Source organism: Triturus cristatus, chromosome 10, assembly GCF_964204655.1.
Source record: "Triturus cristatus chromosome 10, aTriCri1.1, whole genome shotgun sequence".
Taxonomy (NCBI): domain Eukaryota; kingdom Metazoa; phylum Chordata; class Amphibia; order Caudata; family Salamandridae; genus Triturus; species Triturus cristatus.
The window spans coordinates 896997954-897022418 of NC_140593.1; the positions used below are offsets into that span (position 1 = coordinate 896997954).

General features: G+C 44.2%; 1 protein-coding gene across 2 annotated transcripts in view; it reads left to right on the forward strand.

The window, feature by feature from the left end:
* Positions 1–2943: 2943 nt before the first annotated feature.
* DHX30 (DExH-box helicase 30) overlaps positions 2944–24465 on the forward strand; it is a 574174-nt gene continuing 552652 nt past the window's right edge. The window contains exon 1 of one of the 2 annotated variants that reach the window (XM_085628644.1): positions 2944–3126. In XM_085628644.1, coding sequence (XP_085484770.1) covers positions 2979–3126 — 148 coding nt within the window. In that variant the 5' untranslated portion in view covers positions 2944–2978. The remainder of the gene's footprint in view (positions 3127–24465) is intronic. The other variant, XM_085628645.1, reaches the window with a different exon arrangement.

Consider the following 24465-nt stretch of genomic DNA (forward strand, 5'->3'; position numbering starts at 1 on the left):
TAATGACCAAAAGTACAACAATGTCTGTCTATGCAAATTTGGAAAAAAATGCAAATGTAAAAAAAAAAGAATTGTGCTTTAAAAAAACAGTTTAGTCAAATCCCAATCCACATTGGTTAGCAAAAGATCAGTAAAAATATTATATGAGCATATGTATTAAAATGATCATGCAATCAAACTTTGTATATTATGAAATAAATGCAAAATAGAACCACATAGGAGAGACAAAATACCAAATATAATGTTCCATAAAGGAGCTTCAATGTTCCAAATAAAGCATTGAAAGTGGCAAAGGGATTTCTATGAGAAAAGCATCAGCATCAGTTGAACCAAATCTAAGGTGCATGAAGAGAAACAAAGGTGCTTGAGGATGAAGCTCAACATCTTGGAAGGGGAAATCAGCAGAGTTGAGAAGAGGGTCTTCTCTCAGTGAATTCAGGACAGAATCTGCGTTAAGTATTCTAAAAGCACATAATCAAAAGCAGGAAAGTAACTTCTGTAAGATTCTCCATATGAGTTCCCACCAAACAAACCAATCTGAAGACATAGCTCTGGAAGCAGGTAGACTCCCTAGTTTCCCATCTCTTAACAATGTAGTATACAGCTGCTCGGCCTTAGATGTAACATTGGACCGGTCTGTCTGGTACGAGAAGCTCTCTTCCACCGTCTCGACCTCCGTGCCAGAAGCCAACTACTAATTAAGTTCCAGCTACCAATAAGTATAGCACAGTAAATAAAATGCCTATTCTAGCTAACAAGGCACACAATAGAAACATTCAAAGGATAGATAAACAAGACTCTGGCAAAGCATTAAATAAAATTAAATTCACATTATTATGGCATGGTTACAGTTTTGGTCAATGTTAAATTCAAAATGGCTTCAAATCAAATGCAGTTAGCATAAACAAATACAGTGATAACATTTAAAGAAGGTATACATTGTTCTATTTAATGTGGAGGCATTTATCATAGCTCAAGTAGCTATTCGGATGGCTTCTTACTGAGGAAAATATTGCCATCTACAACATTTGGCTAATATAAAGCACAAAGATATACCATTAAACACACGTCCAGTATATATGTTGCATATAAAGATTGGGGGGACACTAAATTACGCTGCTCCAGGTTCAGCTTAGACAGTTGACAAAACTCGGGAGCATCTATTGATTTGGTACCTATTCACGAGGTGAAGAATGTGCAGTTGGAAGTATTCATGAGGAGAATAAACGACTTGCCTTTGGTAATGCTTTCTATAGCTTTCATGCAGGGTTAGATATGCCTTTTATATCACTGGGAATTTCTCTGGTGGGCTGTAGTCCTTGAAGACCAGTTTTAAAATCCCAGGGCTGCTCCTAGTCCGTCTGTTAGTTTTCCCGGTATCCCAAGTTAATTGCAGCAGGCACAAGAAGGCTTCAAAAGAGAGGGGAAAGGTAGAGACAAAATGATCTGAGAGGGAGAAGAGAGAGCAGAGGAGGAGAGAGAATGGGTGGACGAAAGAGCAACAGCGTGAGAAGACATAGGAAGCGGGACTGTTATCAGCATTTTTGCCAGGGCTGCTTTTGGTTCCTTGGTCCTGCCATGCTGTCATGTCGAGATGCGGGGTGGAGTAGCACTTGAGTCAGCTGATGTTACCTTACAGGACATAGGAACAATGTTAAGCAGGATCCAATCTGTTGCCAGTGGACATTTACAATGTGAGGCATCGGAGGTTAGCTAGAGTATCTACCAGAAACCACATTACTGAATGTAAGGAAATTAAACAACTTAATACATCTTGAAAGTCTGTCAGTTCAGAACTTGAGGCTTTGGTCAATTTTACAGAGCCCCCAAGCTTCCCAGGAACATTTATGAGTAGTTCCTACAGTCTAGAATGTAAAGAAAAAATCTGGACTTGATGAGCTACTCACACATGGAATTGAGAAACTTCAAAGTTCAGGGTAAATATGCTGCTTGGTTTTGGCTTGAAATGTTGTTTCATGGTAGTCACCGGTAGACTATTTAGGTTGACCTAGGGCAGTGCATGGCCTGCTGTGCAAGGCAGTATTAGAGTATGAACTTTAAGCCCCGTCCACTCTCCGCTCATAATTATCATTGGCTTGTGTCATTGTCCTTCATAAACACTGGCTTCTGATTCGTTATTAGTCTTGTTATTCCCTCCTTAGTACTGCCTTGTCTTTATTTGTAACCTCCCATGAGGACTGGCCCTTTTGCTTCAGTTGTTACAGTACGTCATATTTAGTCAGTAAGCACTATTTTCTTTCATGAGTTTCTCCTACTGCATGCACCACATGGTTTCCTGCAACATTCAGCACGCCATGCGTGCTTTAACTGTCCAAGCAGCCCGAACAATGGCGGCCGCTTCTTTGAAAAGCAATAGGCATTTACAAGAGTTTGAGCTATTGTCATTGTAAATGACAATGCCTTTTATTTATGTGTTAATTATCAAAACAAATGAATAAAAGGCATTGCCATTTACAATACCATTAGCTTAAACTCTTGCAAATGCATTGCAAATGCTTGTTAGCAAGTACTACCTGATAGCAGTTGAAAAAGGTACTAAAAAGAAGCTTCTTATGAGCGTCAACGCCGACCGAGCTTTGAAAAAAAGTTTAGGTTCGTAAGGATTGCGAATATAATCATCAAATTTCAACAGGATCCCTTAACTATAGAATACAGTCACTGCTAAAATCGGACATTAAACAATTCAGAACAAACATGCACGAACACTAAGCTAACTTTTCTGCTATCCTAATTAGCACGGATTAACCTATTTCCTAAATTAAACGTATTTGGAACTAGTATTGTGTGTTTTCCCACTTGATTGAACTGATTTTGGTTGCCTTTTCTGGAGTTTCTGATCATGCAACATGAAACGAGCTACATTCCAAGGTGGCCGCCAGTGGGAGCGCAAACTTGGAGCATCATACAGCTAGCGTCCCTCCTCAGTATCTAGTGTTTCATCCGTCACAAGGCCAACGATGGCGACCTCCAGGGTTGTAGCGCCACTGCTAAGCCGGCTTGGGATAGGGGTTCGAGGTGCCCGCCGGCTGTGGGGAGGCTGCTCTCTGTCAGAACCCGACGGAAAGGAGGAAGAGGAGCATAGAGTGCCTGGGGTCATGAGGACAGGTAAGGAAAAGAGTGAGGTCGTGCGGGCAAGGGCATGTATAGATGGATGAAAGGGGGCGGAGTTGGAACGTGTTCAGGTGAGTAAGTTCAGGCTACAGCGTTAGGGACGTGTATTTAGGATGGAGCAATGTTACAGTGTATTGAGGTCTGTCGTCCCTTTAACGTTCGACTTGGAGCGTATCTCATATTAGAGATTCTCATGAGCAAAAGCTACTTCTGGGTTGCACTTGACAGAGCAGAGTCCTGTGTATTTGATCTGTGATGTTAAAGAGAGCGCAGGTTTTCCTGAGGTAATGTCTGCATGGAAAGTAGCAAAATACTCTTCGGTCAGTTCGTTTGCCTTGACACAGAGAGATCTGTGCTGCTGCGCCGTCTCTGCATAAGCCTCTCCTGATACACGTGCTTCCGGTTCATGCTCATCCTATTTACTTTCAATGTTTTTAGGTCGAGCCTGGGTAGCGCATGCGCTGCGAGGTATGCTGTCTTGAGGAATGGAGTAAAATCTCCGTCCATTTCCCCGCCCTTCTTTTCATTTGGCTCCTGGTTCCAATCCTTTAAAAATCGTTGCTTTTCATCCGTGAATATACTTACCAGTCCTTCCTTTGTACTGTCTTGTCTGCATTTGTAACCTCCCATAACGACTGGACTTTTACTTGTGGTCTTACACTAGGGTGACCAGACAGAGACGTTTTTAGGCATGGGCAAAGTGGGCTCTGGCCCAAGGCCCTAGCCTTTCAGGGAGCCCCTGAGAGAGCCAGTTATCTTCTGCATAGAGTCTTGCCCCGATGACCTTGAGTACTTTTAAACAGATTGTTGTTAATGGCATTTTTCTATCATTTATTTTTAATGTGTAAGAGTCTATTACAGGCACTCCCTACGGCAAAACCTCATAAATGAGGCCCAAAGTGCTTAATTACACACCGCTTTCAGGTTTTCAAAACACATAAATAAAAAGTATTGTCATTTACAATGCCAATAGCTCAAACTCTCGCAAATGCGAGACCTATTGCATTGCAAATGCTTGTTTTTCCTGCCTTGCTTTCACTGTCTGGCTTTGCTGTGCTCTGAAGTCTAATTGGGTGGGGTCTGCGTTATATATCAATAAATGCACATAAAAAAGCAGACATATTGGGTGGAAGTTTATCTAGAGGATGTCTTAAAGGCTCTACCTTCCCCTCTGCTGTTGACCCTGTGAACGTAGATGGTTCTCTAACCAGCACTGCTTTTTAGGAAGAAAAGGCTGATGCTGCCTCATAGGGTCCTGGAACAGACTGGAGCCTAAGGAGGAACTACTGTTCAGTGCACTGGCATTATCTTGGCATACATGCCAACCCTCCTGATTCAAGCGGAAGACTCCCGATTTGAGACCTAGTCTTCAGTCTCCCGATTCATGGTTTCAGAAATCAGATTTTAAGGAATCTGCTGCTTGTAGACAAGAAAGCACGGAAATGATTTATAACCTCCGTCAAGCAATTGTCACTTCGTATCTTGAGCCTGCCCTAAAGCCACATACGAGCCAGGTATAACACAAGCCTCTGCAACCCCTGTGGTGCAGGGTGGCCCCCTAACCACTCCGGGTGCCCCAATCGACCATGGTCAATGAATATTTGTGAGATATGGGGCCCCTCAGCACATTGAAAAAGGGGGGCATAATTTTGTGTTATGCCACAGGCCTCTGTAGGTATAGATGTGGGGCATGGACTGGTGCACGGGCGGACACTAACGGTAGCATCAAGTGACTGCTTATATGCTGCCCATGCCTCCACTTGGCAGGATTCAGGTGACTGGGAGTTGTCCGACACATCCGTGTGTGCTGCCTGTGTCCTGCTGCTGTAGCCTACCGGCCTGCCTGGAAGGCTTCAATGCGCTGTGACATTCAAGCACTTGTCCCCCTCTCTGACAGGCACTGTCCATGCTCCTGCCAATGCCACCCTATAGAAGCACACTCTATCTGTTGTGAAGAGCCCACATGACCCACAATTAGATCTTTCTTAGCCTGCTGCTTCCCTCCAATCCAAACCAACACTCAAACCTGCTCTGCTCAGAAATCAGAAAAAAAGAAGTTGCACGCCGTGCCAGCCCTAATCAAGAAATGTGCACTCCAGAGCTCTGAAGTTTTCCGAACCCATTAAACAGTCACACAATCTGTGAAGATGTGTTCTTTGTATTCTGGTATTCGAAATCCTGAATTGTATACATTGGACTACGAGTACCAGAATGCAAAAGAAACAAGTCGCCCATCCAGCCCTGCAGGGCGGGAGCTGGAAATGAAAGTGGAAGCGCCGCGGACCGTGGGATCCTGGCCAGGGTTTGACGCCCGCCCGCCGGGCGAGGTGTCACTTGCACCTCGTGCACATTGGATGAAAGTTTGCAGCCGGTGCGGCCGAGGGAGAGACACACTTGTCTGCGCGCCTGGCACCAAGAGACATCACCACCGCCGCACGGCCACACTTCAAAACAACTTCCTTCACCGCAGGAGCCCGGGAGGTAGGCGGGCGAGGCCGAGAAGGAGGCTGGCGTGAGAGAGAGAGAGAGCCGCGGCGGACCCACGGAGCAGGTCTGTGCAAGGATGTGTGAAGTGTGGCTGGAGGCTGCGAGGTGCCCTGCTCCCTGGTGCGCACCGGCTCTTGTCCGGGTGGAGAGGTGGATATTGCCTCAGGGTAGCGCTGCCAGCTTGGTGGCTGCAGACGGTGGCAGACCAGCTGCCCCTATACACATCGGCATTGATGAATGTACGTTTTACATGCAAACTCTCTTCACTTCAAAGCACTTCGTGAACAATATGATTCTCTTGTTTACAAGGCTAAGCAGACCGTGTGTTCAGTGAGTGAGGGGACTTCCATGTGGCACAACAGCTAGCTGAAGCGCTTCTAGGCGCTACCAGTCCGACCGGAATGGTTAGAATAATTGTCATCTTCAACACAACTCTGCGGTCGTGGTGTGCTTATCAGACGCTCCTAATTTTGACGGATTTAGAAAATTAGGTTCAGTGAGAAAGTTTGCTTTTTCCAAATGAAAGCAGTTTTGGTCGACTGCGTAAGCTAAGATTAAATCAAGCAAAACAAACCAGTGGTGCGCGCGCACCACAGAGGAGCGGGGGCGAGGGAGCGCGGCAGCAAGGTGAACACGCGCTGCTGCGCGTGCTAGACACAGACGGGAATGGGCGGAGCAAAGGCGGGACATGCGCCCGCCTTTGCCCATTTGCGTGCTTTATTTTTGTTTAAAAAACACGCGAAACCCTATGGCAGCCGGGGAAAGCCTGATCACACGCACGAGCGTGTGGTCAACTTTCAGAACCCCGTACAAGAAGTCTCGCGCTGCGCACTGCAACGCTGGACGCGAGACCTTAAAAGGCACTCCCCAAAATGCACTCTGGGAAATGTTTATGAGCACTATGATGTCATGGGTTTTATCACAGCAAAGAATGGATGCATACACAGTGCCTAGAGGTATTTTTAAAGTTGCTCAACAGGAGAAACTTATGTACGAGAGCAGGGTGCACAGAGCTGACATCACCAGTAACATAGTGCTTCTATTTTAGAGTTAGCCTTGTATCTGAGTGAGGTCACAGTCCCCTTCCCCCCCACCCTCATCTCAGATGCAGAGACAGGCCTACAGTCGTAGCCCATCCCACACCTCAGAGGCACAGACAGGCCTTCTCTCAGCCCTCCCCTCATCACTGTGGCACAGACAGGCCTTATCTCATCCCTCCCCTCATCTCAGATAGACAGGCCTACCTCCTCAGCCCTTCCCGCATCATAGTGCCCTTTGTTTCCCTTTCCCTTCCTTCTTCCCCTTCTCAACTTCTGCATGGGGAAAGCTTTTTAGCCATTTTTGCAAGTTACTAATTTAGAGGCCGTTCTTGGCATTGTTAAAGCAAAACCCCAAAATCCTATAATGCACATGCTGTTAGCTAAAAAATCGATTGTTGTCTGTATCGCACATCTGATTTGTTGTCTGTAATTCTTCATCTGAGTCTGTGAAGTCGGCTGTCATTGTAGTCTTTTTTTCTATGTCTATGACGGCTGTCAAATAGTCCTACTTTTATGTCGACGGTTACTGCAAACTAGTCCTACTTCAAAGTCTATGAACCGTCTCGGTTTTTGTTTTGAGAATCTGGTCACTCTATCTTACACGGTCTGTTTTATCTAGTCAGTGAGCACTATTTTCTTTAAAGTCTAATCTAGCAGCCACGACAGGCTCTCTCTAACCCTCCCGGTTTTCTGACAGCACAGCGCCCGATCATGGATGCTACGCTTTATTTAAATAAATGCTCTCTGCACAGCGCAGCACTTTTGTACGCGCTGTGCTGCTTAAAAAATGCTTTATTTTTTTTTTAAGGGCCCCATGTGGCGCTTTCACTTTAATATCAGCCACACATCTTTCTTTACCTGACCTGCGTCTAAAGAAAGGGGCGTGGCTGACATTAACGTGAAAGTACAGAATGTGGCGCTTTAACCAAAAAAACAATTGTTTGTCAACTTCTAGGGGTAATTCACTAACTGAAACGTGCTTCAGTTGCGTCACACAGCAGCAAACAAACCCCGGACGTAGTCTTTGGACCCGGCAGTAGAAGTCGTTGTACCAGACCTTCATTCTAGTTTTGATCCCCGCTCTATGGTTGTGTGGCTCTGTAGCTCGCCCCTCAGTCCGGCTTTATCCAACTCAAACCCGAAGGCTCTCATGACATAATTGAATAGACAAGCATTTACAATGTAATAGGGCTCACGTTTGCGAGAGTTTAAGCTATTAGCATTGTAAACGGCATTGCCATTTATGTTTTAAAAAACAAAACCTAAATAAAAGGCATTGTCATTTACAATGGCAATAGTTCAAACTTGCGTAAATGCCAGACCTATTGCATTTCAAATGCTTGTTATAAATAGCCCACAATTAAAGTAATCACGGAGTTTGAGTGATATTCTGCTGTGTGATGAACCTGTATCCATCTCCTTACCCCAGTCGTTCACTGAACTCCATGATACGAGTGGTAGATCAGTCTATGACCCCAATGTTTTTTTGATTAGCTTGGTACTTTGGAGAAAGGGCAGAAAGAAATTTTGTTCAGCCAGCTGTTCATTCGGAAAGAGGCAGAATTTCTCCTGATCTGTCAGTGTCCCGATTGTATTTATTTATTGAAAACCAATGCATTTCAATCAATGGTGTTGTGTAAAAGAGAATTGTTATAGTTGTCGGAGACCAAATATGAAATGATAAGCATTCATAGTCTTTATAGCGACATTCTATTGATATTCTGTAGCGTGTAAGTCAACACACCCTATTGCTATTGGGGCCCGTTACTGTTGAATAAAACATTTCATACACATGAGTGGTACTAACAGCTAATACAGTTACAAAAACGCAAACCAGTGATATGTAGAATATCTTTCTTGCATTGTCCTTGATAAACTTCTTTTGGGGCTAACATGGCAGCTGTTCCAGGCCTATGTACAACTGCACTTGTTGGGTCAATAAAGGTCTTCACCATCGTAACGTCTAGCAGAGGGCACCAGTAAATACCAGCTAGTAGTCCGGGGCCACTGTATCCAATACTACCCTGTTGGTTTGACCACCAAGTTGCACTTTAACATGTCGTTTTTCTCTCCTTATGCTTAGTCTATATCAAAATATGACATTTAGGCCAGCAGCTTGGTCTGAGTCCATCTCTAATGTGTCCAGTATCTCACCCAGTGTTCTTTGGTGTTTTCCTCAATTTTTACTGCCTTTATTCCAGTAGCAGTAATTGTTGAAAAGGTATGGACCTGCCCGTTGTAAGAGTAGGTGGTTATTTTCGGTATTGACTATGTTTGGACTGAGCTCACTCCAGTTGCTTGTTTTTCCCCTGGTTTCAGCCCAAAAATGTCGTTCACATATTTGAATCGTTCTTCCTTTTGTGTGATCTCAGGTTGAAAAGTGCTGTTGTGTTTGTGGTAGATGATGGCAGCGTTGCTAGTGGTGACCTGTTCTTCTGATGCTACACGTAAATCCAGTTCTTTTTGGTGCATTTAACAGCAGTCTGCGTGGCCAACAGGACTTGTTCTGGTCCCTTCCACCGAGGCTGAAGACCGTTGGATCTCTGGAGGCTGTGTATCAGCACCCAGTCACCGGGCCGAAAGCTGTGCCCAGTACCTTGTAGAGATTATAGCAAGGCCACCTTCACCTGACGGTTAATAGAAGCAAGGCGTTTAGTCACGGCAAAACAATAGTCTCTCATCACTTATTTTGACATAGAAGTTGTCATTTCTCTTCTGTAACACCCTCATGCTGTCATTGGTCTGCCAGTTACTATTTCGTGGAGGCTTAATTTTGTTCTTGCATCAGGGGTGTTTCTCATGCTCATCAGTGCAATCGGCAAAGCATCCATCCATCCACGTTAATATTGCGTCTGCACATATTTTTGCAATCTTATTCTTGAGCATGCCATTCTTTCTTTCTACAGCACCCTCTGCTTCTGGCTGATAGGTTCAGTGAAACTTTAGGCTTACCCATAGAGCTTTACACACCAGTTCTATGACCTTGTTTGAAAAATGGGACCCATTGTCTATCCAGACCACCTTTGGTAATCAAAATCTCCGTACCAAGTCTTTCACTAAGCACTTAACTGTTGCCATTGTATTGTTCACTTTCACTGCATATGCTTGTATCCATTTTGAGAACGTTCACAGTACTACAAGAATGTACCTGTATTTATTCAATGCTGGCATCTCAACATCTATGAGCTGTAGAGCTTCAAAGGGCACTGTTGGCTGTACGAAGTGGCTCATGGGCACTGGAGCTGTTTTTCCCACATTATGCCAAACACACACCATACAACTCTAGCATACTTTTGTTGCATAATTCCTGATGTTCTTGTTGACCCAAAACATAGTCGTGCAGTTCACGAAGCCATCCCTACCAATGTGTGTGGGGCTGTGCATCGTTACTGTCATTGGTTGGAGATACTTGTCAGGCAGCATGTACGGTATTCCTGCTTTGTCCATTCAGCACCCATTCAAATGTATGTCAGTCACAGACCATTGTTTTGTTATTCCGTAGTAGCTTCTTTTTGCATTTCTCGTATACCTTCCAATGTCATATCAATAGTCATTTTTAGGTCGCGCCTAGGTAGCGCGCATGCACCGTCTTGGAGACATTCTGTATTCACTCTATGGGCTTTCATCACGCCCAATGCTTTTCATTGGTTCCTTCCTGTGCCTTTTAAAATTCCTTTCTTTTCATTGGTGAAAAGTTGCTATTTCATGGCTACTGTCCCTGTTACTTGCCCCCTGCTCTTTTAGTTTATTTTGCACACTCTTTTTATTGTCTTTGAATTAGTCCTGCACTTTACCTCGGCCGCTCTCCTTCCCTTCGCAGCCCCTGCACCATTTATTGTGAGCCTCCGGTTGCTCCGTCAGTGGTGTGAAATGATTACTGTGAGCTCCTGCTTTCACATGTTTTCCTCTTGTTCGTTTGCACCCTGGGCTATCTTGTGCTTTTGCCCTCCCCCCTTCTCTATGGCTGTGTGACATGAGGTGATGTTACTTGGTGCTCCTCACATATGTGTGCCCTCCTCTCCCTGCGTGTCTGTAGAAGTATATAGTCTCCTTGTACCGATCCCCTCCTTCCTGCCCCGAACCTGCTTTTCCCATTTTTGTGTTTCTGACTGTCACTGTGATAAACACTTCTCAGTCTGAAAGATACATTTTAGGCATGGAGCAGGGCCGTGGAATTTAATAAAATATCTTCTTGTCCATTGGACAAGTTGCTTCATAAAACTACTAAAACAAAATCCACTTGTCCCTTTGGTGCCATGTGGTGCGGCAACAAATTATGGCAGCAATCTCATTATATAAGAGCTCTGATACTAGACTCTCTGGTTATGCCAGAGCTCATACCATAGTAGGGTTTGGAAACTAGCAATTCCCTTGTTTTAGCTACCTTTCCACAGATCTACATATGGGGGCTGGAGGTAGCGGTAACCAATAGTTCCCCATGGTTGCAATGCCCTTTTGAGTCTGTTATGGTTTTTTGTCCGCTTGTCTCTAATATTTTCTCATACAGAGAAAGGTTGGAAATTTACTCCTGACAAGTGCAGAAGTAAAACGTCTTCCAGGGTTGGGAAAAACACAGGTTGGTAGGAAAGTGAACTAGTTACAGCGCAACAAATTTTTGCATGAGGAATTCTACACATCATTATTGGTCTGTGCTAAAATGCAGTTCACAAATATTTTCTGGGAGTATGATTTCCTGACCTACTTCTGTGAATTCTTGAAAGCCGTCAATCCGCAGTCCTGCAAGGACATACACCATGGGTGCACTTTTGTGACTTTCTTTAAGAATTGGGCCCTTTTTAGATCTGGTGTTTTTGTTTTCAATAAAATACTCTTCCTCTGATCTACCGGCTGAAAACACTGTGAATGACCGCATTCTGCTCTTTCACAAAGAGCATATTGGCACGCAAAGTAGTTTTTTTCAGTGACGGGAACCACTGTGGCAACGTTTGTTTCTTGAGACCAAAAATATTTTTGCTTTCGCTAATGTTTGTTATAAGGATGAGGGCCCGGCAGTTCCCTCAACAATAACGTTTTGCAAAACCCATGTCAAAACAAGACACACATTGACCAAACCAAAAGGCTAACCACCAATGTCATACCTTTTGGCTTGGCCAATGCTTGTTTATTTTCATGTTTCCTATAAATTTGTTGCGAATGTTTACACTGGTATTCCATTAGGAATATTTTTGAGAAATACCAGCATGCATCAACACGTTTTGCTACACCATGCTTCAACAAAATGGTACCTAGAATTTCACATTAGTTTAGTAAAATGTTTTTTTCCTAGTTGCATTCTTCTTAATGAACATTTTATTTTGAAAGCAAAGAAACCTCTATCTTGCTTTCAAGTTTTTGCACATATATATGCACCTAATCAGAGAGCACCCTGGAAGCATTATACTTAGCGTTAAATTGTTAACCTTTGCAACGTGTGTAAACATTTTTATACTGGAACCAATGTCGGTAGTGCAGTCTGAATTCACATGATTTCCTTGGAGCACTCTCCCTAAAGGCCTTGTATTAATGAACCATAAATAGAAGTTCGAACAGCATTAACATATGGACACAACTATTACCTTAACTGCAGACAATCACATTCCCTGAGCAATAATGTGGTAGTGTAATCTGGCAGCCAAAGGCTTTGGGCTGCAGGGGGTTGGGCATACTTGTCCCAAGGACAAAATAAACATGAAAACTTCTTGTCCTTGACCACTAAAAAATGTTTTGGATCTCGGGCTATAGGAAATCTATATCCCTGACGGACACATTAAGTGATTTGCCCAGAGCCTCCCGCAGAGATGGAACTCAGTTCCTCAGCTTCAAAGTTTGTCTCGCTAGCAGTTAGGCCACATCCTCTCTATATGTATATCCTTGATTCCAAACAAATATATTTTAATATTTTAAGGCATTGTGAAGGGCACTTGTGTTTTTGAACAGCTAAAGAAAGGCAACAAAACTGTTTTTTCTTTCAACATGCACAATATTGTCCTTCTTTTATGTCTCTAGTTTTCATGCTCAGTTCATAAGTGCTCATTCTTCGTAGCATCTATAGCCATGCCCTGTCATCCCCTTCCATTCTGTCATGGGATGTGGCAGTGCTGACGTAATTTGGGTCGCTTTTGAAGTGGTGGTATCCAGCAACAAGCCAGCCTTTCAGAAGTATGCCCTCCACCTCAGTAGTAAGGGATTTGCGGCTTTGTAAATCAGTGCATGTGTTTGAAAGCTATGTTCTCAGCAACGTGGGTGGTAGGTTTTGCTACCATATAATGTATTGTGGTTGGCTATCCGCATGTGTAGGGTTCGTGTGCAGCCACTTGGAAAATGTTCTCATTGTTCTTTCATTTGAACCACGGATAGTATTGAATTCCCAATAACCTGCTCAATCAGAAAGGTCTAATTAAAAAGTTTGAAATCTTATTGCTTGATTGTATGTGTTGTAGTGAAAATGTATTTTTCGAGCCGTGCCACCCCCTGCATCTGTAACCATTCAAAGCTTCAGTCAGAAAGATGTTAAAAGAAGAGTAACAGAAAATGCAGTCATGAAGTACTTTCAACAGTTTTTAAATAAAAAAAGTCAGCTTGTGTGCTCAACCATGCCCTCTACCTCCATTAACACTTTATTTGCATCTTAAACATTTTCTTTAGTGGACCATTGCTTTTGACAGCTACAGCTTTTTTCGCGAATAATACTGTTTCGAGTAAGAGTTACATAAAAAAAGAGAACCGTGTGTTAGGGCTCCTTGTTAAACCAAACCGTTGGAACGCTGTGTTATTTCTGAATTTTACCTCCTTTTGTGCTTCTCTCCAGACTAAGTCGCGATTATAAATCGCATTCCTTGGGGTCGAAGAATTTATAACATTTTCTTTCTTGATGGGCATAATTTAAAGCAAGAGGCTTGTTATATCCCCCTCCAGATATTTCGGTGGCTGATATGCACACGTATAAGCAATTATGGAATGAAGATCCCATTGTGCCAACCAACACCTCCAGAGGACCCCCCCCCCCCCCCCCCCCCCAAAAACAACAGAAATCTCAACTGCCGGGTTCTATGCAGTGCGGGGGTTGTCAACATACATGTCTGCTGTTCACGCATCATTTTTTAGATCTCGCCTGCATTGCAGCGCATGCGCTGCTCGCCTTGGTGGGATCTATTGTTGTTGGTTTTGTGTCGGACTTCTTTGGAAGCGGGTTTGTGTCCGCCCTGTCTCCCTTAGGCCCCGCCCACCCTGACTGGAGATTTTGCTCGTGCGCGGCACCAGTTAGCGCAGGCACGAGCAGTCTCTCCCTCTCTCGCCCCTCTCTCATATATATATATATATATATATATATATATATATATATATATATATATATATATATATATATATATATATATATATATATATATATATATAGAAGAAAGGTTGCCCTTGCATGAAAAAGCACTCGCAGATGGGTATAGCCACTTTTTATTGAGGACATCAACGAAGGCAGAATATGGCTTTGTGTCAGTTCCAGAAAGGCCCGACCGGTTTCGGACTCACGTCCTTGCTCACAGGCCAAATGCAATGTCGTTCAGCAACTAGTTAGCAGCACAGCTGTTAAATATCGCATTCCCGCCCTCAGTGGGCGTGTACACACAAGTTGCATCATGGTACTCGTAGTGCTGCAAAAGTTATTCAAACCCAAGTGGGTGTTACTGATGACTTTAAATACGCAGTTCTTACCCAAGTGGGGGAGTTCAAAGTGACATTTTAAACCACGTTGTAAATGTTCGTCTCCCAATTCGTGCCCATCTGCTCTGCAGCGTCTCCATTCCTGAGACACACGCGACCCGCTGTTAGGTCTAGCGGTGGTGCTCTTTCGCGGCTGGACCGGCCGCACAAACATTTGAAGAAAGGTTGCCCTTGCATGAAAAAGCACTCGCAGATGGGTATAGCCACTTTTTATTGAGGACATCAACGAAGGCAGATCGCGTGTGTCTCAGGAATGGAGACGCTGCCGAGCAGATGGGCATGAATTGGGAGACGAACATTTACAACGTGGTTTAAAATGTCACTTTGAACTCCCCCACTTGGGTAAGAACTGCGTATTTAAAGTCATCAGTAACACCCACTTGGGTTTGAATATCTTTTGCAGCACTACGAGTACCATGATGCAACTTGTGTGTACACGCCCACTGAGGGCGGGAATGCGATATTTAACAGCTTTGCTGCTAACTAGTTGCTGAACGACATTGCATTTGGCCTGTGAGCAAGGACGTGTGAGTCTGAAACCGGTCTGGCCTTTCTGGAACTGAGACAAAGCCATATTCTGCCTTCGTTGATGTCCTCAATAAAAAGTGGCTATACCCATCTGCGAGTGCTTTTTCATGCAAGGGCAACCTTTCTTCATATATATATATATATATATAATCTATCTATCAGTGCAACACAGGACCTCCAGGCAGTGTTGTAACACGGTCCGCCCGCAGCCTGCCCAGGCCGCCGCACACTCACCGCTGTATCCCGCGTGTGCAGCGAAGTCCTATGGCAGTGAAGCAGGTCAGCTGCCGATGCCCTGGAGCAGCGCTTCCGCCTCAACGTATTCGCGTGTCACGGCCCACTAGGTGCGCTCAGCTGTCTGCGGGCCTGCATTCACAGCCGCATAAGTTTAGGGGCAATGTGCGTGTTCTCGTCCCAGGGCACACCACCGGCGTCGGGTCACTCCAGCATCAAGGCCGCGCACGTCACCTCACTCCTACACAAATTTTAGAAACGTCAAATGCTCGCTTTCTTTTGCAAGTTAGGCTTCTTTGTTCCCTCCCCCACCCGGACTGGAGATTCTGCTCGCGCTCATGAGAAAACACTCTTGTTCTGTCTTGGCCTGCAGCTGCCTCCTTAGTTCACAGCGATTGCAGGCATCGGTGCTCATAGGAAAACTCAGGCTGAAGATCTGGGAACAAAATCAATGGCTCGGTTTGTATTTCTTCGAAGTATTTACGCACGTCAAAAGGGGCTCGGTGATCATCTCTCATTTAATTAAAAGCGCAATGCCCTTTTTAGGTCTCGGCTCGAAGGCTGCGCTTGCGCAGTCTCGGTCCGAGATTTAATGACTTGGAGAAGAGGGGCTTGAACCCGCCCCTCTTCTCCCCTGTTCTCCATTGGCTGGCCTCTTGAATGCTGGCCAGCCATTGGAGAAGAGGTCCGTCACTCCGAACAGGCCCCGTCCTTTTCGGATTCGGGGGCGTGTTTTTTCCAACTTTTCTAATTATCTCCTCCAGCTAATGGCAAGAGGAGAGAAAAGGAAAACACACCCCCGAATTCGAAACCGCCACTGCGTTTCTCCGAGGCATTTCTGCTTCGCCTCGGAGAAAGGCAGTGGTGTGCTTGTTACATGGTGTGTCTAAGCTTTCTTATTCTCTTTATGGCTGTCTTTCTTGACTGCTTGTTTCCGAGGGAAGGGGCGGTGTAAGCAGCGGTAGTGTGTGTCTGTGCGCGGTACTTTGCCATGATTTCGCCAGTATCTTTTTATTTATTTTTTGGGTACACGACATTCCGGGGGATTTACTTTTCTAAATACAGGCTACCTTGGGACCGTGAAGAGGATACAGCGTGTACACAGAGCACAGCAGCAAGCATCCAGAAATGTTGCTTAAGTCTGCCAGCCTCCACCTTTCACCGGTTGGCTCCCTCTTTCATCGAGCGACGAGCCAACACAAATAAGGAGGGTTGGAAGCTTGCCTCTTAGGTAGCTTCAGTGAGCAGGTTTGGTTTCAAGCCCGCCCCTTGTCCCGCGCCGACTCGCCTTTGATCCTGGCGCACTGTGATTATCGCGGTTAAACAGGGAGGCAAGCCTTTCATTTGCTTGCTTTTAATTAACAGAAATGTGGCTGGAGTGGCAGCTGCTAGCTGCTCGTTTCCCCTTGTCGTGCCGCTACATTTCCGAAGCTAAACATCTATTCGGTGTAAGCAGCGGTAGTGTGTGTCTGTGCGCGGTAGCGGCGGTACTTTGCCATGATTTCGCCAGTATCTTTTTTTTTTTCTTCTTTTTGGGTACACGACATTCCGGGGGATTTACTTTTCTAAACACAGGCTACCTTGGGACCGTGAAGAGGATACAGCGTGTACACAGAGCACAGCAGCAAGCATGCTGAAACGCCATGAACAATTCCAGAAATGTTGCTTAAGTCTGCCAGCCTCCACCTTTCACCGGTTGGCTCCCTCTTTCATCGAGCGACGAGCCAACACAAATAAGGAGGGTTGGAAGCTTGCCTCTTAGGTAGCTTCAGTGAGCAGGTTTGGTTTCAAGCCCGCCCATTGTCCCGCGCCGACTCGCCTTTGATCCTGGCGCACTGTGATTATCGCGGTTAAACAGGGAGGCAAGCCTTTCATTTGCTTGCTTTTAATTAACAGAAATGTGGCTGGAGTGGCAGCTGCTAGCTGCTCTTTTCACCTTGTCGTGCCGCTACATTTCCGAAGCTAAACATCTATTCACAGAGGGGGCGGGGGTGGGGGGCGCCTTAGGAGAAAGATGATTAGATGAGTTTAAAGTAACCAGAGCTCAAGAAACGGTTACTGTACAAGTCAACCAAATGCACACTTTTGACGCTTTTTACTTTTCACTCCCCTCATGTCGGAGCCCCGTCAGCCCTCCATATATCTTGGGTAAATGGATTAAAGTTTGCTCCTCAGGACTTAGGCACCAGTAACATGAGCATAGCCCAGTACACCAGGCCGGCCTGCATGAACACACCCTTAGCATCTGTATTAAAGTACTCACGGCAGGGCAGGCTATTGTGAAACACTTCACTACCCTTAAAGGCAGCCTGCAGAGAAATGTTCAATGAATGTAAATTCACTTTCGTGAGACCCTGGTCCTGAAATAACGTTTTAGCCGAGATGTTTAGTCGCCCACGCTAAACTACATTTCCCTGCCTAGGGATGCTCCATCTATATGTTGGTTAATTGTCCTGGGAATATTCTGAACAGAATGTTACACGCACACAAAGACGCCCCTCTAGGCGCTAACGTTCCCGCAATGCATGGTATTGTTCTAAGAGGGACCAACTATGGTCACTAACTTCACGCCCAGTGGGTGGTGCCCCTCCCCCAGTTTCTTGACCGACAGATGACCTTAGATTTAATGTAGCTGGAGAAGACATTTGAGCCCGTGAACAGGAAGCGTAGCACTACGTCATAATCAAAGAGAAAGAAATGGGAAGTGGAGTGTGAACTTGGCACATCCATTCACATCCATTACAAATTGGGATATGCCACACTGCCTATTCAATTAGGGTTCATCCACCAGTGAACTGTGCCACAGATAATTTATTTATTTTTGCAGTTTTATATAGCACGGAGAAGACCCTTGGGTATCGGAGCGCTCCACCTAGATTTGGAATCATAAGACAGAATTACAGGTAAACTACAGTTTCTCCTCATAGTTCATAACGGTGGCTTAGAAGAGAGAACTACAAGTAAAAATAAAATCTTTATCCGGCACTGACACTCACTCCCTTTGTGTAGGGCAGAAGAACTTGTGTACTTGACCCCAATAGCTCCTCAACATTTGGCATGTTTTCATGGTTTGCGCCTGTAACAGTGTGGCGTCTGACGTCACTGCTCAAGGAGCACGCAAAGCTGGAGAGCACCTAGAGGAAAACTCAGTGTATAGTGCGATGAGGTATTTGTAATAAAATACATCCATTCTCATGCACATCTCACTACCAGCACATTTTCTCTACCCAGGATGTTGTTTCTTCCTTATGTACTTTAGCACCAGTCCTGGTCAGGGAAACGTCACCATAACCTCCATTGAGACCTAAACACTGACAGAGTGAGAAATTGTACTTAAACATTAAATCCTTATCAGGTTTTTAGTCCACACCTCACCTCAGAGTGTGTGTAGAAGTGTCGTGGTACATAATACATGCATCACTTTTTAGATGAGTCCCATACTTTTGAAAGTAAGTATGTTGTACATTGTCACCACAGTTCTCTAAAAACGACAGTTGTCAGTTTTCATTAATATAAATAACAGTTTAGAAAAAACTGGGTTAAATACAGAAAAGTAAAGTCAAGTATCTGTTTTAAATTTGAGTTTTGCTGATCTGGATGGACTGTTTCTTTTGGCACCCAGCTAGCGATCACTTTTGAGTCTTGCTATCTAGCATTCAGCAGTGGTACAGGCCTATATGATTAACCGGATGCAGCGTCCTTGCTTATAGACCAATCACAGTACTTGTGGCCTACTGTTACAAAATATAGATCCTTTCTGTAGGAATAACTGCCTGGCACAGCTGATGTAATGGGGCCATAATCTGAGGGGAGAGAATGCAGAACGTGGACAGAAACCGGTTTCAGTGCGGGTCCTTTTATATAATAAAAACATCCTAGTTGCTAATCTTTTGTGGTACGTGAAGTAAATCCATAGAGAAAATACACTAGAATCAAATCATTCCAGTTGTTCTGGGATTACACAACATGAAGGATGCACGAAATATCCAAGTAAAATCCAGTCTTTTTTTTTTTTTCCAGTTTAATTTCAGGCACTTCTTTTGTCATGTAGGTGATTAGTGTTCAGGATGCATCCTCTAAAGCATAACAAGTCCTTCTGTTTGTCCCCTTACACCCAGGAAACAAAAATAATGTCATGAGCAATGCCAATAGCTCTAACTTTAACAATGCCGAGACCATTGCATTGTAAATGCTTGTTTTTTTTTTTTATCCTTCTGTCACTCTTTGCCGGTCGTTCTCTTCCTCCGACTTTGTACTTTTTTTGTTTGTCTTTTTCTTACTTTGGGGTCACATCCTGATGAGGAAAAGTACGTCCCTGTCAATACGGGCAAAATTAATCACCTATATATGCTTGAAATCGCCAGTGTTGGGCATGGAGCTGCCGTGTAGGTCCCCTGAGTCCTTGTGAAAAATATATTGCGAGCTTCTTCCCACAGAGAATCACAGTTACAAGTAATTCCAAAGTGTATTATTAGGAGCCGAACCGAAAAATACATCTTGCACAAAAGTGTCATGCGCCGTGAGGCCAGTTTGTAACGTGTGAAGGCTACGTGGGCGCCACCACCAACTCTTTGAAGACGACACGTGCTCACATGCCCAAACTCCGACTTGATCCTGAACCCAAGCGCTTCAACAGAGACCAGCCATATGAGCTTCATTTTCGGAGCAATAAATATTAAAATAAGGGCAAAAAACGAACGAATACCTTTACTATTGTGTTTGCACTATTGACAGCACAAACTCGGGCCTGTTTTGTTGTACGTGAATATAAAACAGACAACTGGTTGGGAAAATAAGTATTTAAAATATTTCAACAGCAACATATGTTTTCATATATTTCAATATGTTCCCACGCGGATTACTCTTTTCAAATATTTCAGCTCCAAAATTGTTTTGAAGTGGTTCGTAGTGTGACTGAGACTTCATTGACTGTCTGAGCAGAATATTCAAAGGTGCCCGTACGTGAGCCAACAACAACTACACACCTGCGTTAAAGACGAGACAGGTGGACGTCAACTACGAAACAGGCTATTCTGTCTCTTTGCTGCATTCCCGAGAGTCACCCCTTCATCCCTTAAATTACCCCCTAACTCCCACTCACTGGTGCTGTCACACCTACTTTACGTGGTGTGCCGCACCAGAGGGCGTATGACAATTTAATTTTATGCCCCCCGAAAAACATGTGAATTTATCAAACAACTGACAGCGAGAAAATCCGGGAAATATTTGTTTAGGGTCTGGTGCTTCCGTGGACGCCACGCTTTCACCTTGGGGTGCGCGCTTCACCCCACTGTCACAGGTTTGAACCCCGGCGGGCCCAGCCATCCTCTGCTAACTCTAGCCAGTGTAGTTGACACCTTGGCTTTCTCAGTGACACCCAGTACAGGTAGGTGGAACACACCGGGGGTGGGTGGGGGTCTGTCACCACCCCTGGCACCAGCTGCAATGTGATTGTTTGGCATAACTTTATCCAAACAACTAACCCCCGCCTTTCTACACGCAGGCCCTTCCCTATACTACACTTCAGTGTTTAACTCGAGACAGAGTCTCCTCTCCTTTACACACTCACACATCAGTGTTTCACTCATGGCAGAGGGTTGCCTTCTACACTAATTCACACTTCTCCCTTTAACTCCCGAAAAAGGCACCCCTCCTTCACACACCCACACGTCACTGCGTAACTCATGGCAGGGGGTTATCCCCTACTCCAATTCACACTTGAGTGCCTAACTTGTCCAAAGTCACCTCTCATTCACCCACCCATCAGTGTGTCTCATAGCAGAAGGTTGTCCCCTACACTAATTCACACTTAAGTGACTAACTCCCAACAAGCATTTGCCATGCAATAGGTCTAGCATTTGCGAGAGTTTGAGCTATTGACATTGTAAATGACCGTGCCTTTTATTTATGCGTTTGAAAACCTGCAACCAGTGCATAAACACGCACTTTGTATGTATAGTCCTTGCTTATGAAAAGCAAGGCTGGCAGTAAAACAGACTGCCAGCCTTGCTTCTTATAAGCAAGGATTATAAGTACAAAGTGCTTGTTTACGCACAGCTTGCAGGTTTTCAAACGCATAAATAAAAGGCACTGTCATTTACAATGTCAATAGCTCAAACTCTCGCAAATGCGAGACCAATTGCATTGCAAATGCTTGTTTACCCAAGTTCTCGCTGGGATAAAGGGGGCTGTGTCTGTGACCTGGAGCGGCAGCGGTGTTTGTTCATCACTGCGTTTTAAGGCCTTAAAGATCCCCATCTATAATGTAACTAGTAGTTGTTTCTTTTAGGTGCCTTTCACGATCTGTCTCTTGCACAAGCACAGTGGGGAAAAATCTGGTGCTTAACATGGCACTTTCTTGTATTTTTTTTTTTTTTTCCTTTTAGTCTTCATCGTGGTTTTATAAAAGTGCTTGATTTGTAAAAAATAAGTGTGCTGCATGGCTAAATACTTACAAGGTTTCAAAGACGAGACTTATTGGCCGCTATGCCAATGCTTGTTTCTATAGATACCTGTGTCACCAACATGAGGCTGGAAGATTATCTTCCTGTTTCTTCAGCTACCTTTGCTGCAAAGGCATTCCCGTGGCCTACCTTGTCAGTTACTTTCTTAGGTACATTACACTTTATTATCGCCACTTACGCAGGGAGAGCTAGAGAAATCAGTAGACTTATTATCAACATTCCATGTTGTATTTTTACTCCTTGGGACGTAATGATACCCCTCTCCTTCCATAGCCTCCCGAATTTGTGTGCAACATTAAATGCATACTGGCTGTCTATGTAAATGTTGACATTCTTACTTACTGCTATTTCACTAACTTTAGTCAATGCAATTATTTCAGCAGCTTGTTCTGATTGTTCCATTATTCTACAACTTTCAACTACATTGTGTAATGTTGTAACTGCATATGCCGCGGTTGTGCCATAATCTGTTTTAAGACATGAACTATCCATCCACAGTTCCCCTGCAGCTTTGTCAAGTGGCGTATCCTGCATATCCATTCTGCACTTTGTCTGTTCCTCTTTTCTGTAAATGCAATCATAATCATCAAGCAGCTTTATGTCAACGTCCTTGTGAGGTAGTAATGTTTCAGGGTTCAAGACATTGTATCTGTTTATTTGTACATGTGGGTTGAATATACACACTTCATAGTGTGTCAGTCATGCGTTTGTCAAGTGTTATGTTTTTGTTTTGTTCAAAATCAGATCCACTGAATGTAGCACAGAGAGATGTACGGTGTGTCTCATTTATGATGCATCTGCCTGCTGGAGGGACAGGGCTGCTACGGCTCTCACTAAGATGGCAATGCCTTAGCTACTACATCAAGTATGACTGAGAAATATGTGCATGGTCTTTTCTAATCACTCTGGTGATGGTTAAGTACCACAAGAGCATACCCGTCGGACTCATGAACATAAAGGTGGAAGTCTTTAGAATAGTCAGACAGCCCCAAAGCAGATTTGCTGAAAGCTTGTCAAATGGCAAGGAAGCTATGTTCATGGTCCGCTGTCAAAGGTAATGGTTCAGGTGTGTCCTGCGTGTAAAGCCAGTAACAGCGTAGCCAATAAAGAACAATTTGGGATCCACTGGCGACAGTGGCCTGCCATGCCCAAAAATGCATGACCCTATTTTGGAGTCTTAGGAGCTGGTATTTGTAGAATTGTTTTAATGCTCTCTGTTTCCATCCTTACCGCAAGAGGTGCCCTAGGTAGGAGACCTCTTGTTGAACAAACTCAATTGTATCTGAAGATACTTTCTGCTTATGTGCAGCAAGGACGTTTTAATAGGCTTACAGTGTCTGTGTACATTATTCCTCAATCACTGGATAATTGTAAATCATCTATGTATTGAATCAATACAGAATTTTTGCGAAAGCTAAAAAGTGTCTAGCTCTCTCTTAAAGGCCTGATTGTAAATCAACAGGCTTTTTCTATAGCCCTGAGGACTTGTGTGAAAATAAAAGAATGTCAGCTTTAGAAAACGAAAAAAGATACATGCTGTCTTCATGCACAGGAATGCATTTTTCAAATCCATCACACAAGTGCCCTTCTCCGGAGGTAATGTAGACAATATGTTCACGATGTTGGGTGCTACAGGAAACTTTAGTACCACAATCTTATTAATTTCATGCAGGTCATCAATGAACATCCACGAAGCAGGTTCAGTTTTATCATTCTGCTTCTTAAGAACCCAGAGTAAAGGGATATTGCAGGGGCTACTAGTTATTTCCTTGACTACGCCCTCCTCTAACAAGTCACTATGTCTTGTAGGCCTTGCAATCCTTCTGGTTAAATCGTATACTGGGCTATTCTTGGCAACTGTGCATTCTGTTTGACATTAGTCCTCACAGAGTCGATATACCTTTTGCCTACATCATGTTTATGTTTTGTCCAAACTCTGTCATTAATTGCTTGTAGTAGAGCCACAGATATCATCTGCAATCCTTATCTAACAATGCCCATGTATTCAAACAGCTGCAATCCTCCATCTATATCTAAATATACTACATCCGCATAACATTTTATCTTTGCCTTAATTTCTTCAACTAATCCAAATCCAGTAAGTTATATGCACATTTATCAGTGTTTAAAAATGCGTGCTTATCAGTGATGGGACCTATGGTATATTTTAATGGTCTGACATGGAGTGGATACTTAGAATAAAATATCTGTGGGATTCACCAAAGTCTTTCTCGAGAATGGAACCTGTGGGAGTGTAATTTCTGTAAGGGAGGAGTTGGTGGCCCCTGTATCGAGGAGAAATATTACAGGTGTGCCATCTACTGCCCCTATTACGTACGGACCCGCATTGTCCACTGGGACAGCAGACTCCTGTACTAATCTTCTCATGCAGTCCTGTGTAGTAGTGCTGTACATAGCTCACATCATCAAAAGCCTGATAATCATAGTCGGCTTGTATCATCTGTGTTTGCTGTGCCCTATTGTCAAAATAGATCTGACTGTTCAACAGCTGCTTGCTGTGTATGCTGGATCTACTGGCTCTGCTTGTCTGCTCTATTTGTGCCGCCCCCTCTATTACTTCCCCTCTCTCTCTGCCTGTATATCCTCTTTCTCAGCCGCCCCGTCCTCTATTCTGGGGGTATGCCTGCTGCATCAGCACCTTAGTTTTGAGCTCTTTGTATTTCTTTTCCTTCACCTATTCATTCTTCACATGCATGTCCTCATAATATTTCGCTTGATGTAATATTTCCGCTAAACTTTAATGTGACCATGTCGGATTACTCAGGCAAATCGCCGCCTTTTTTGGCACCTGTAAATGTTTCACAAAGTGTGAACTCGGGCCGTGCTGGGATGTGTCATAGGCG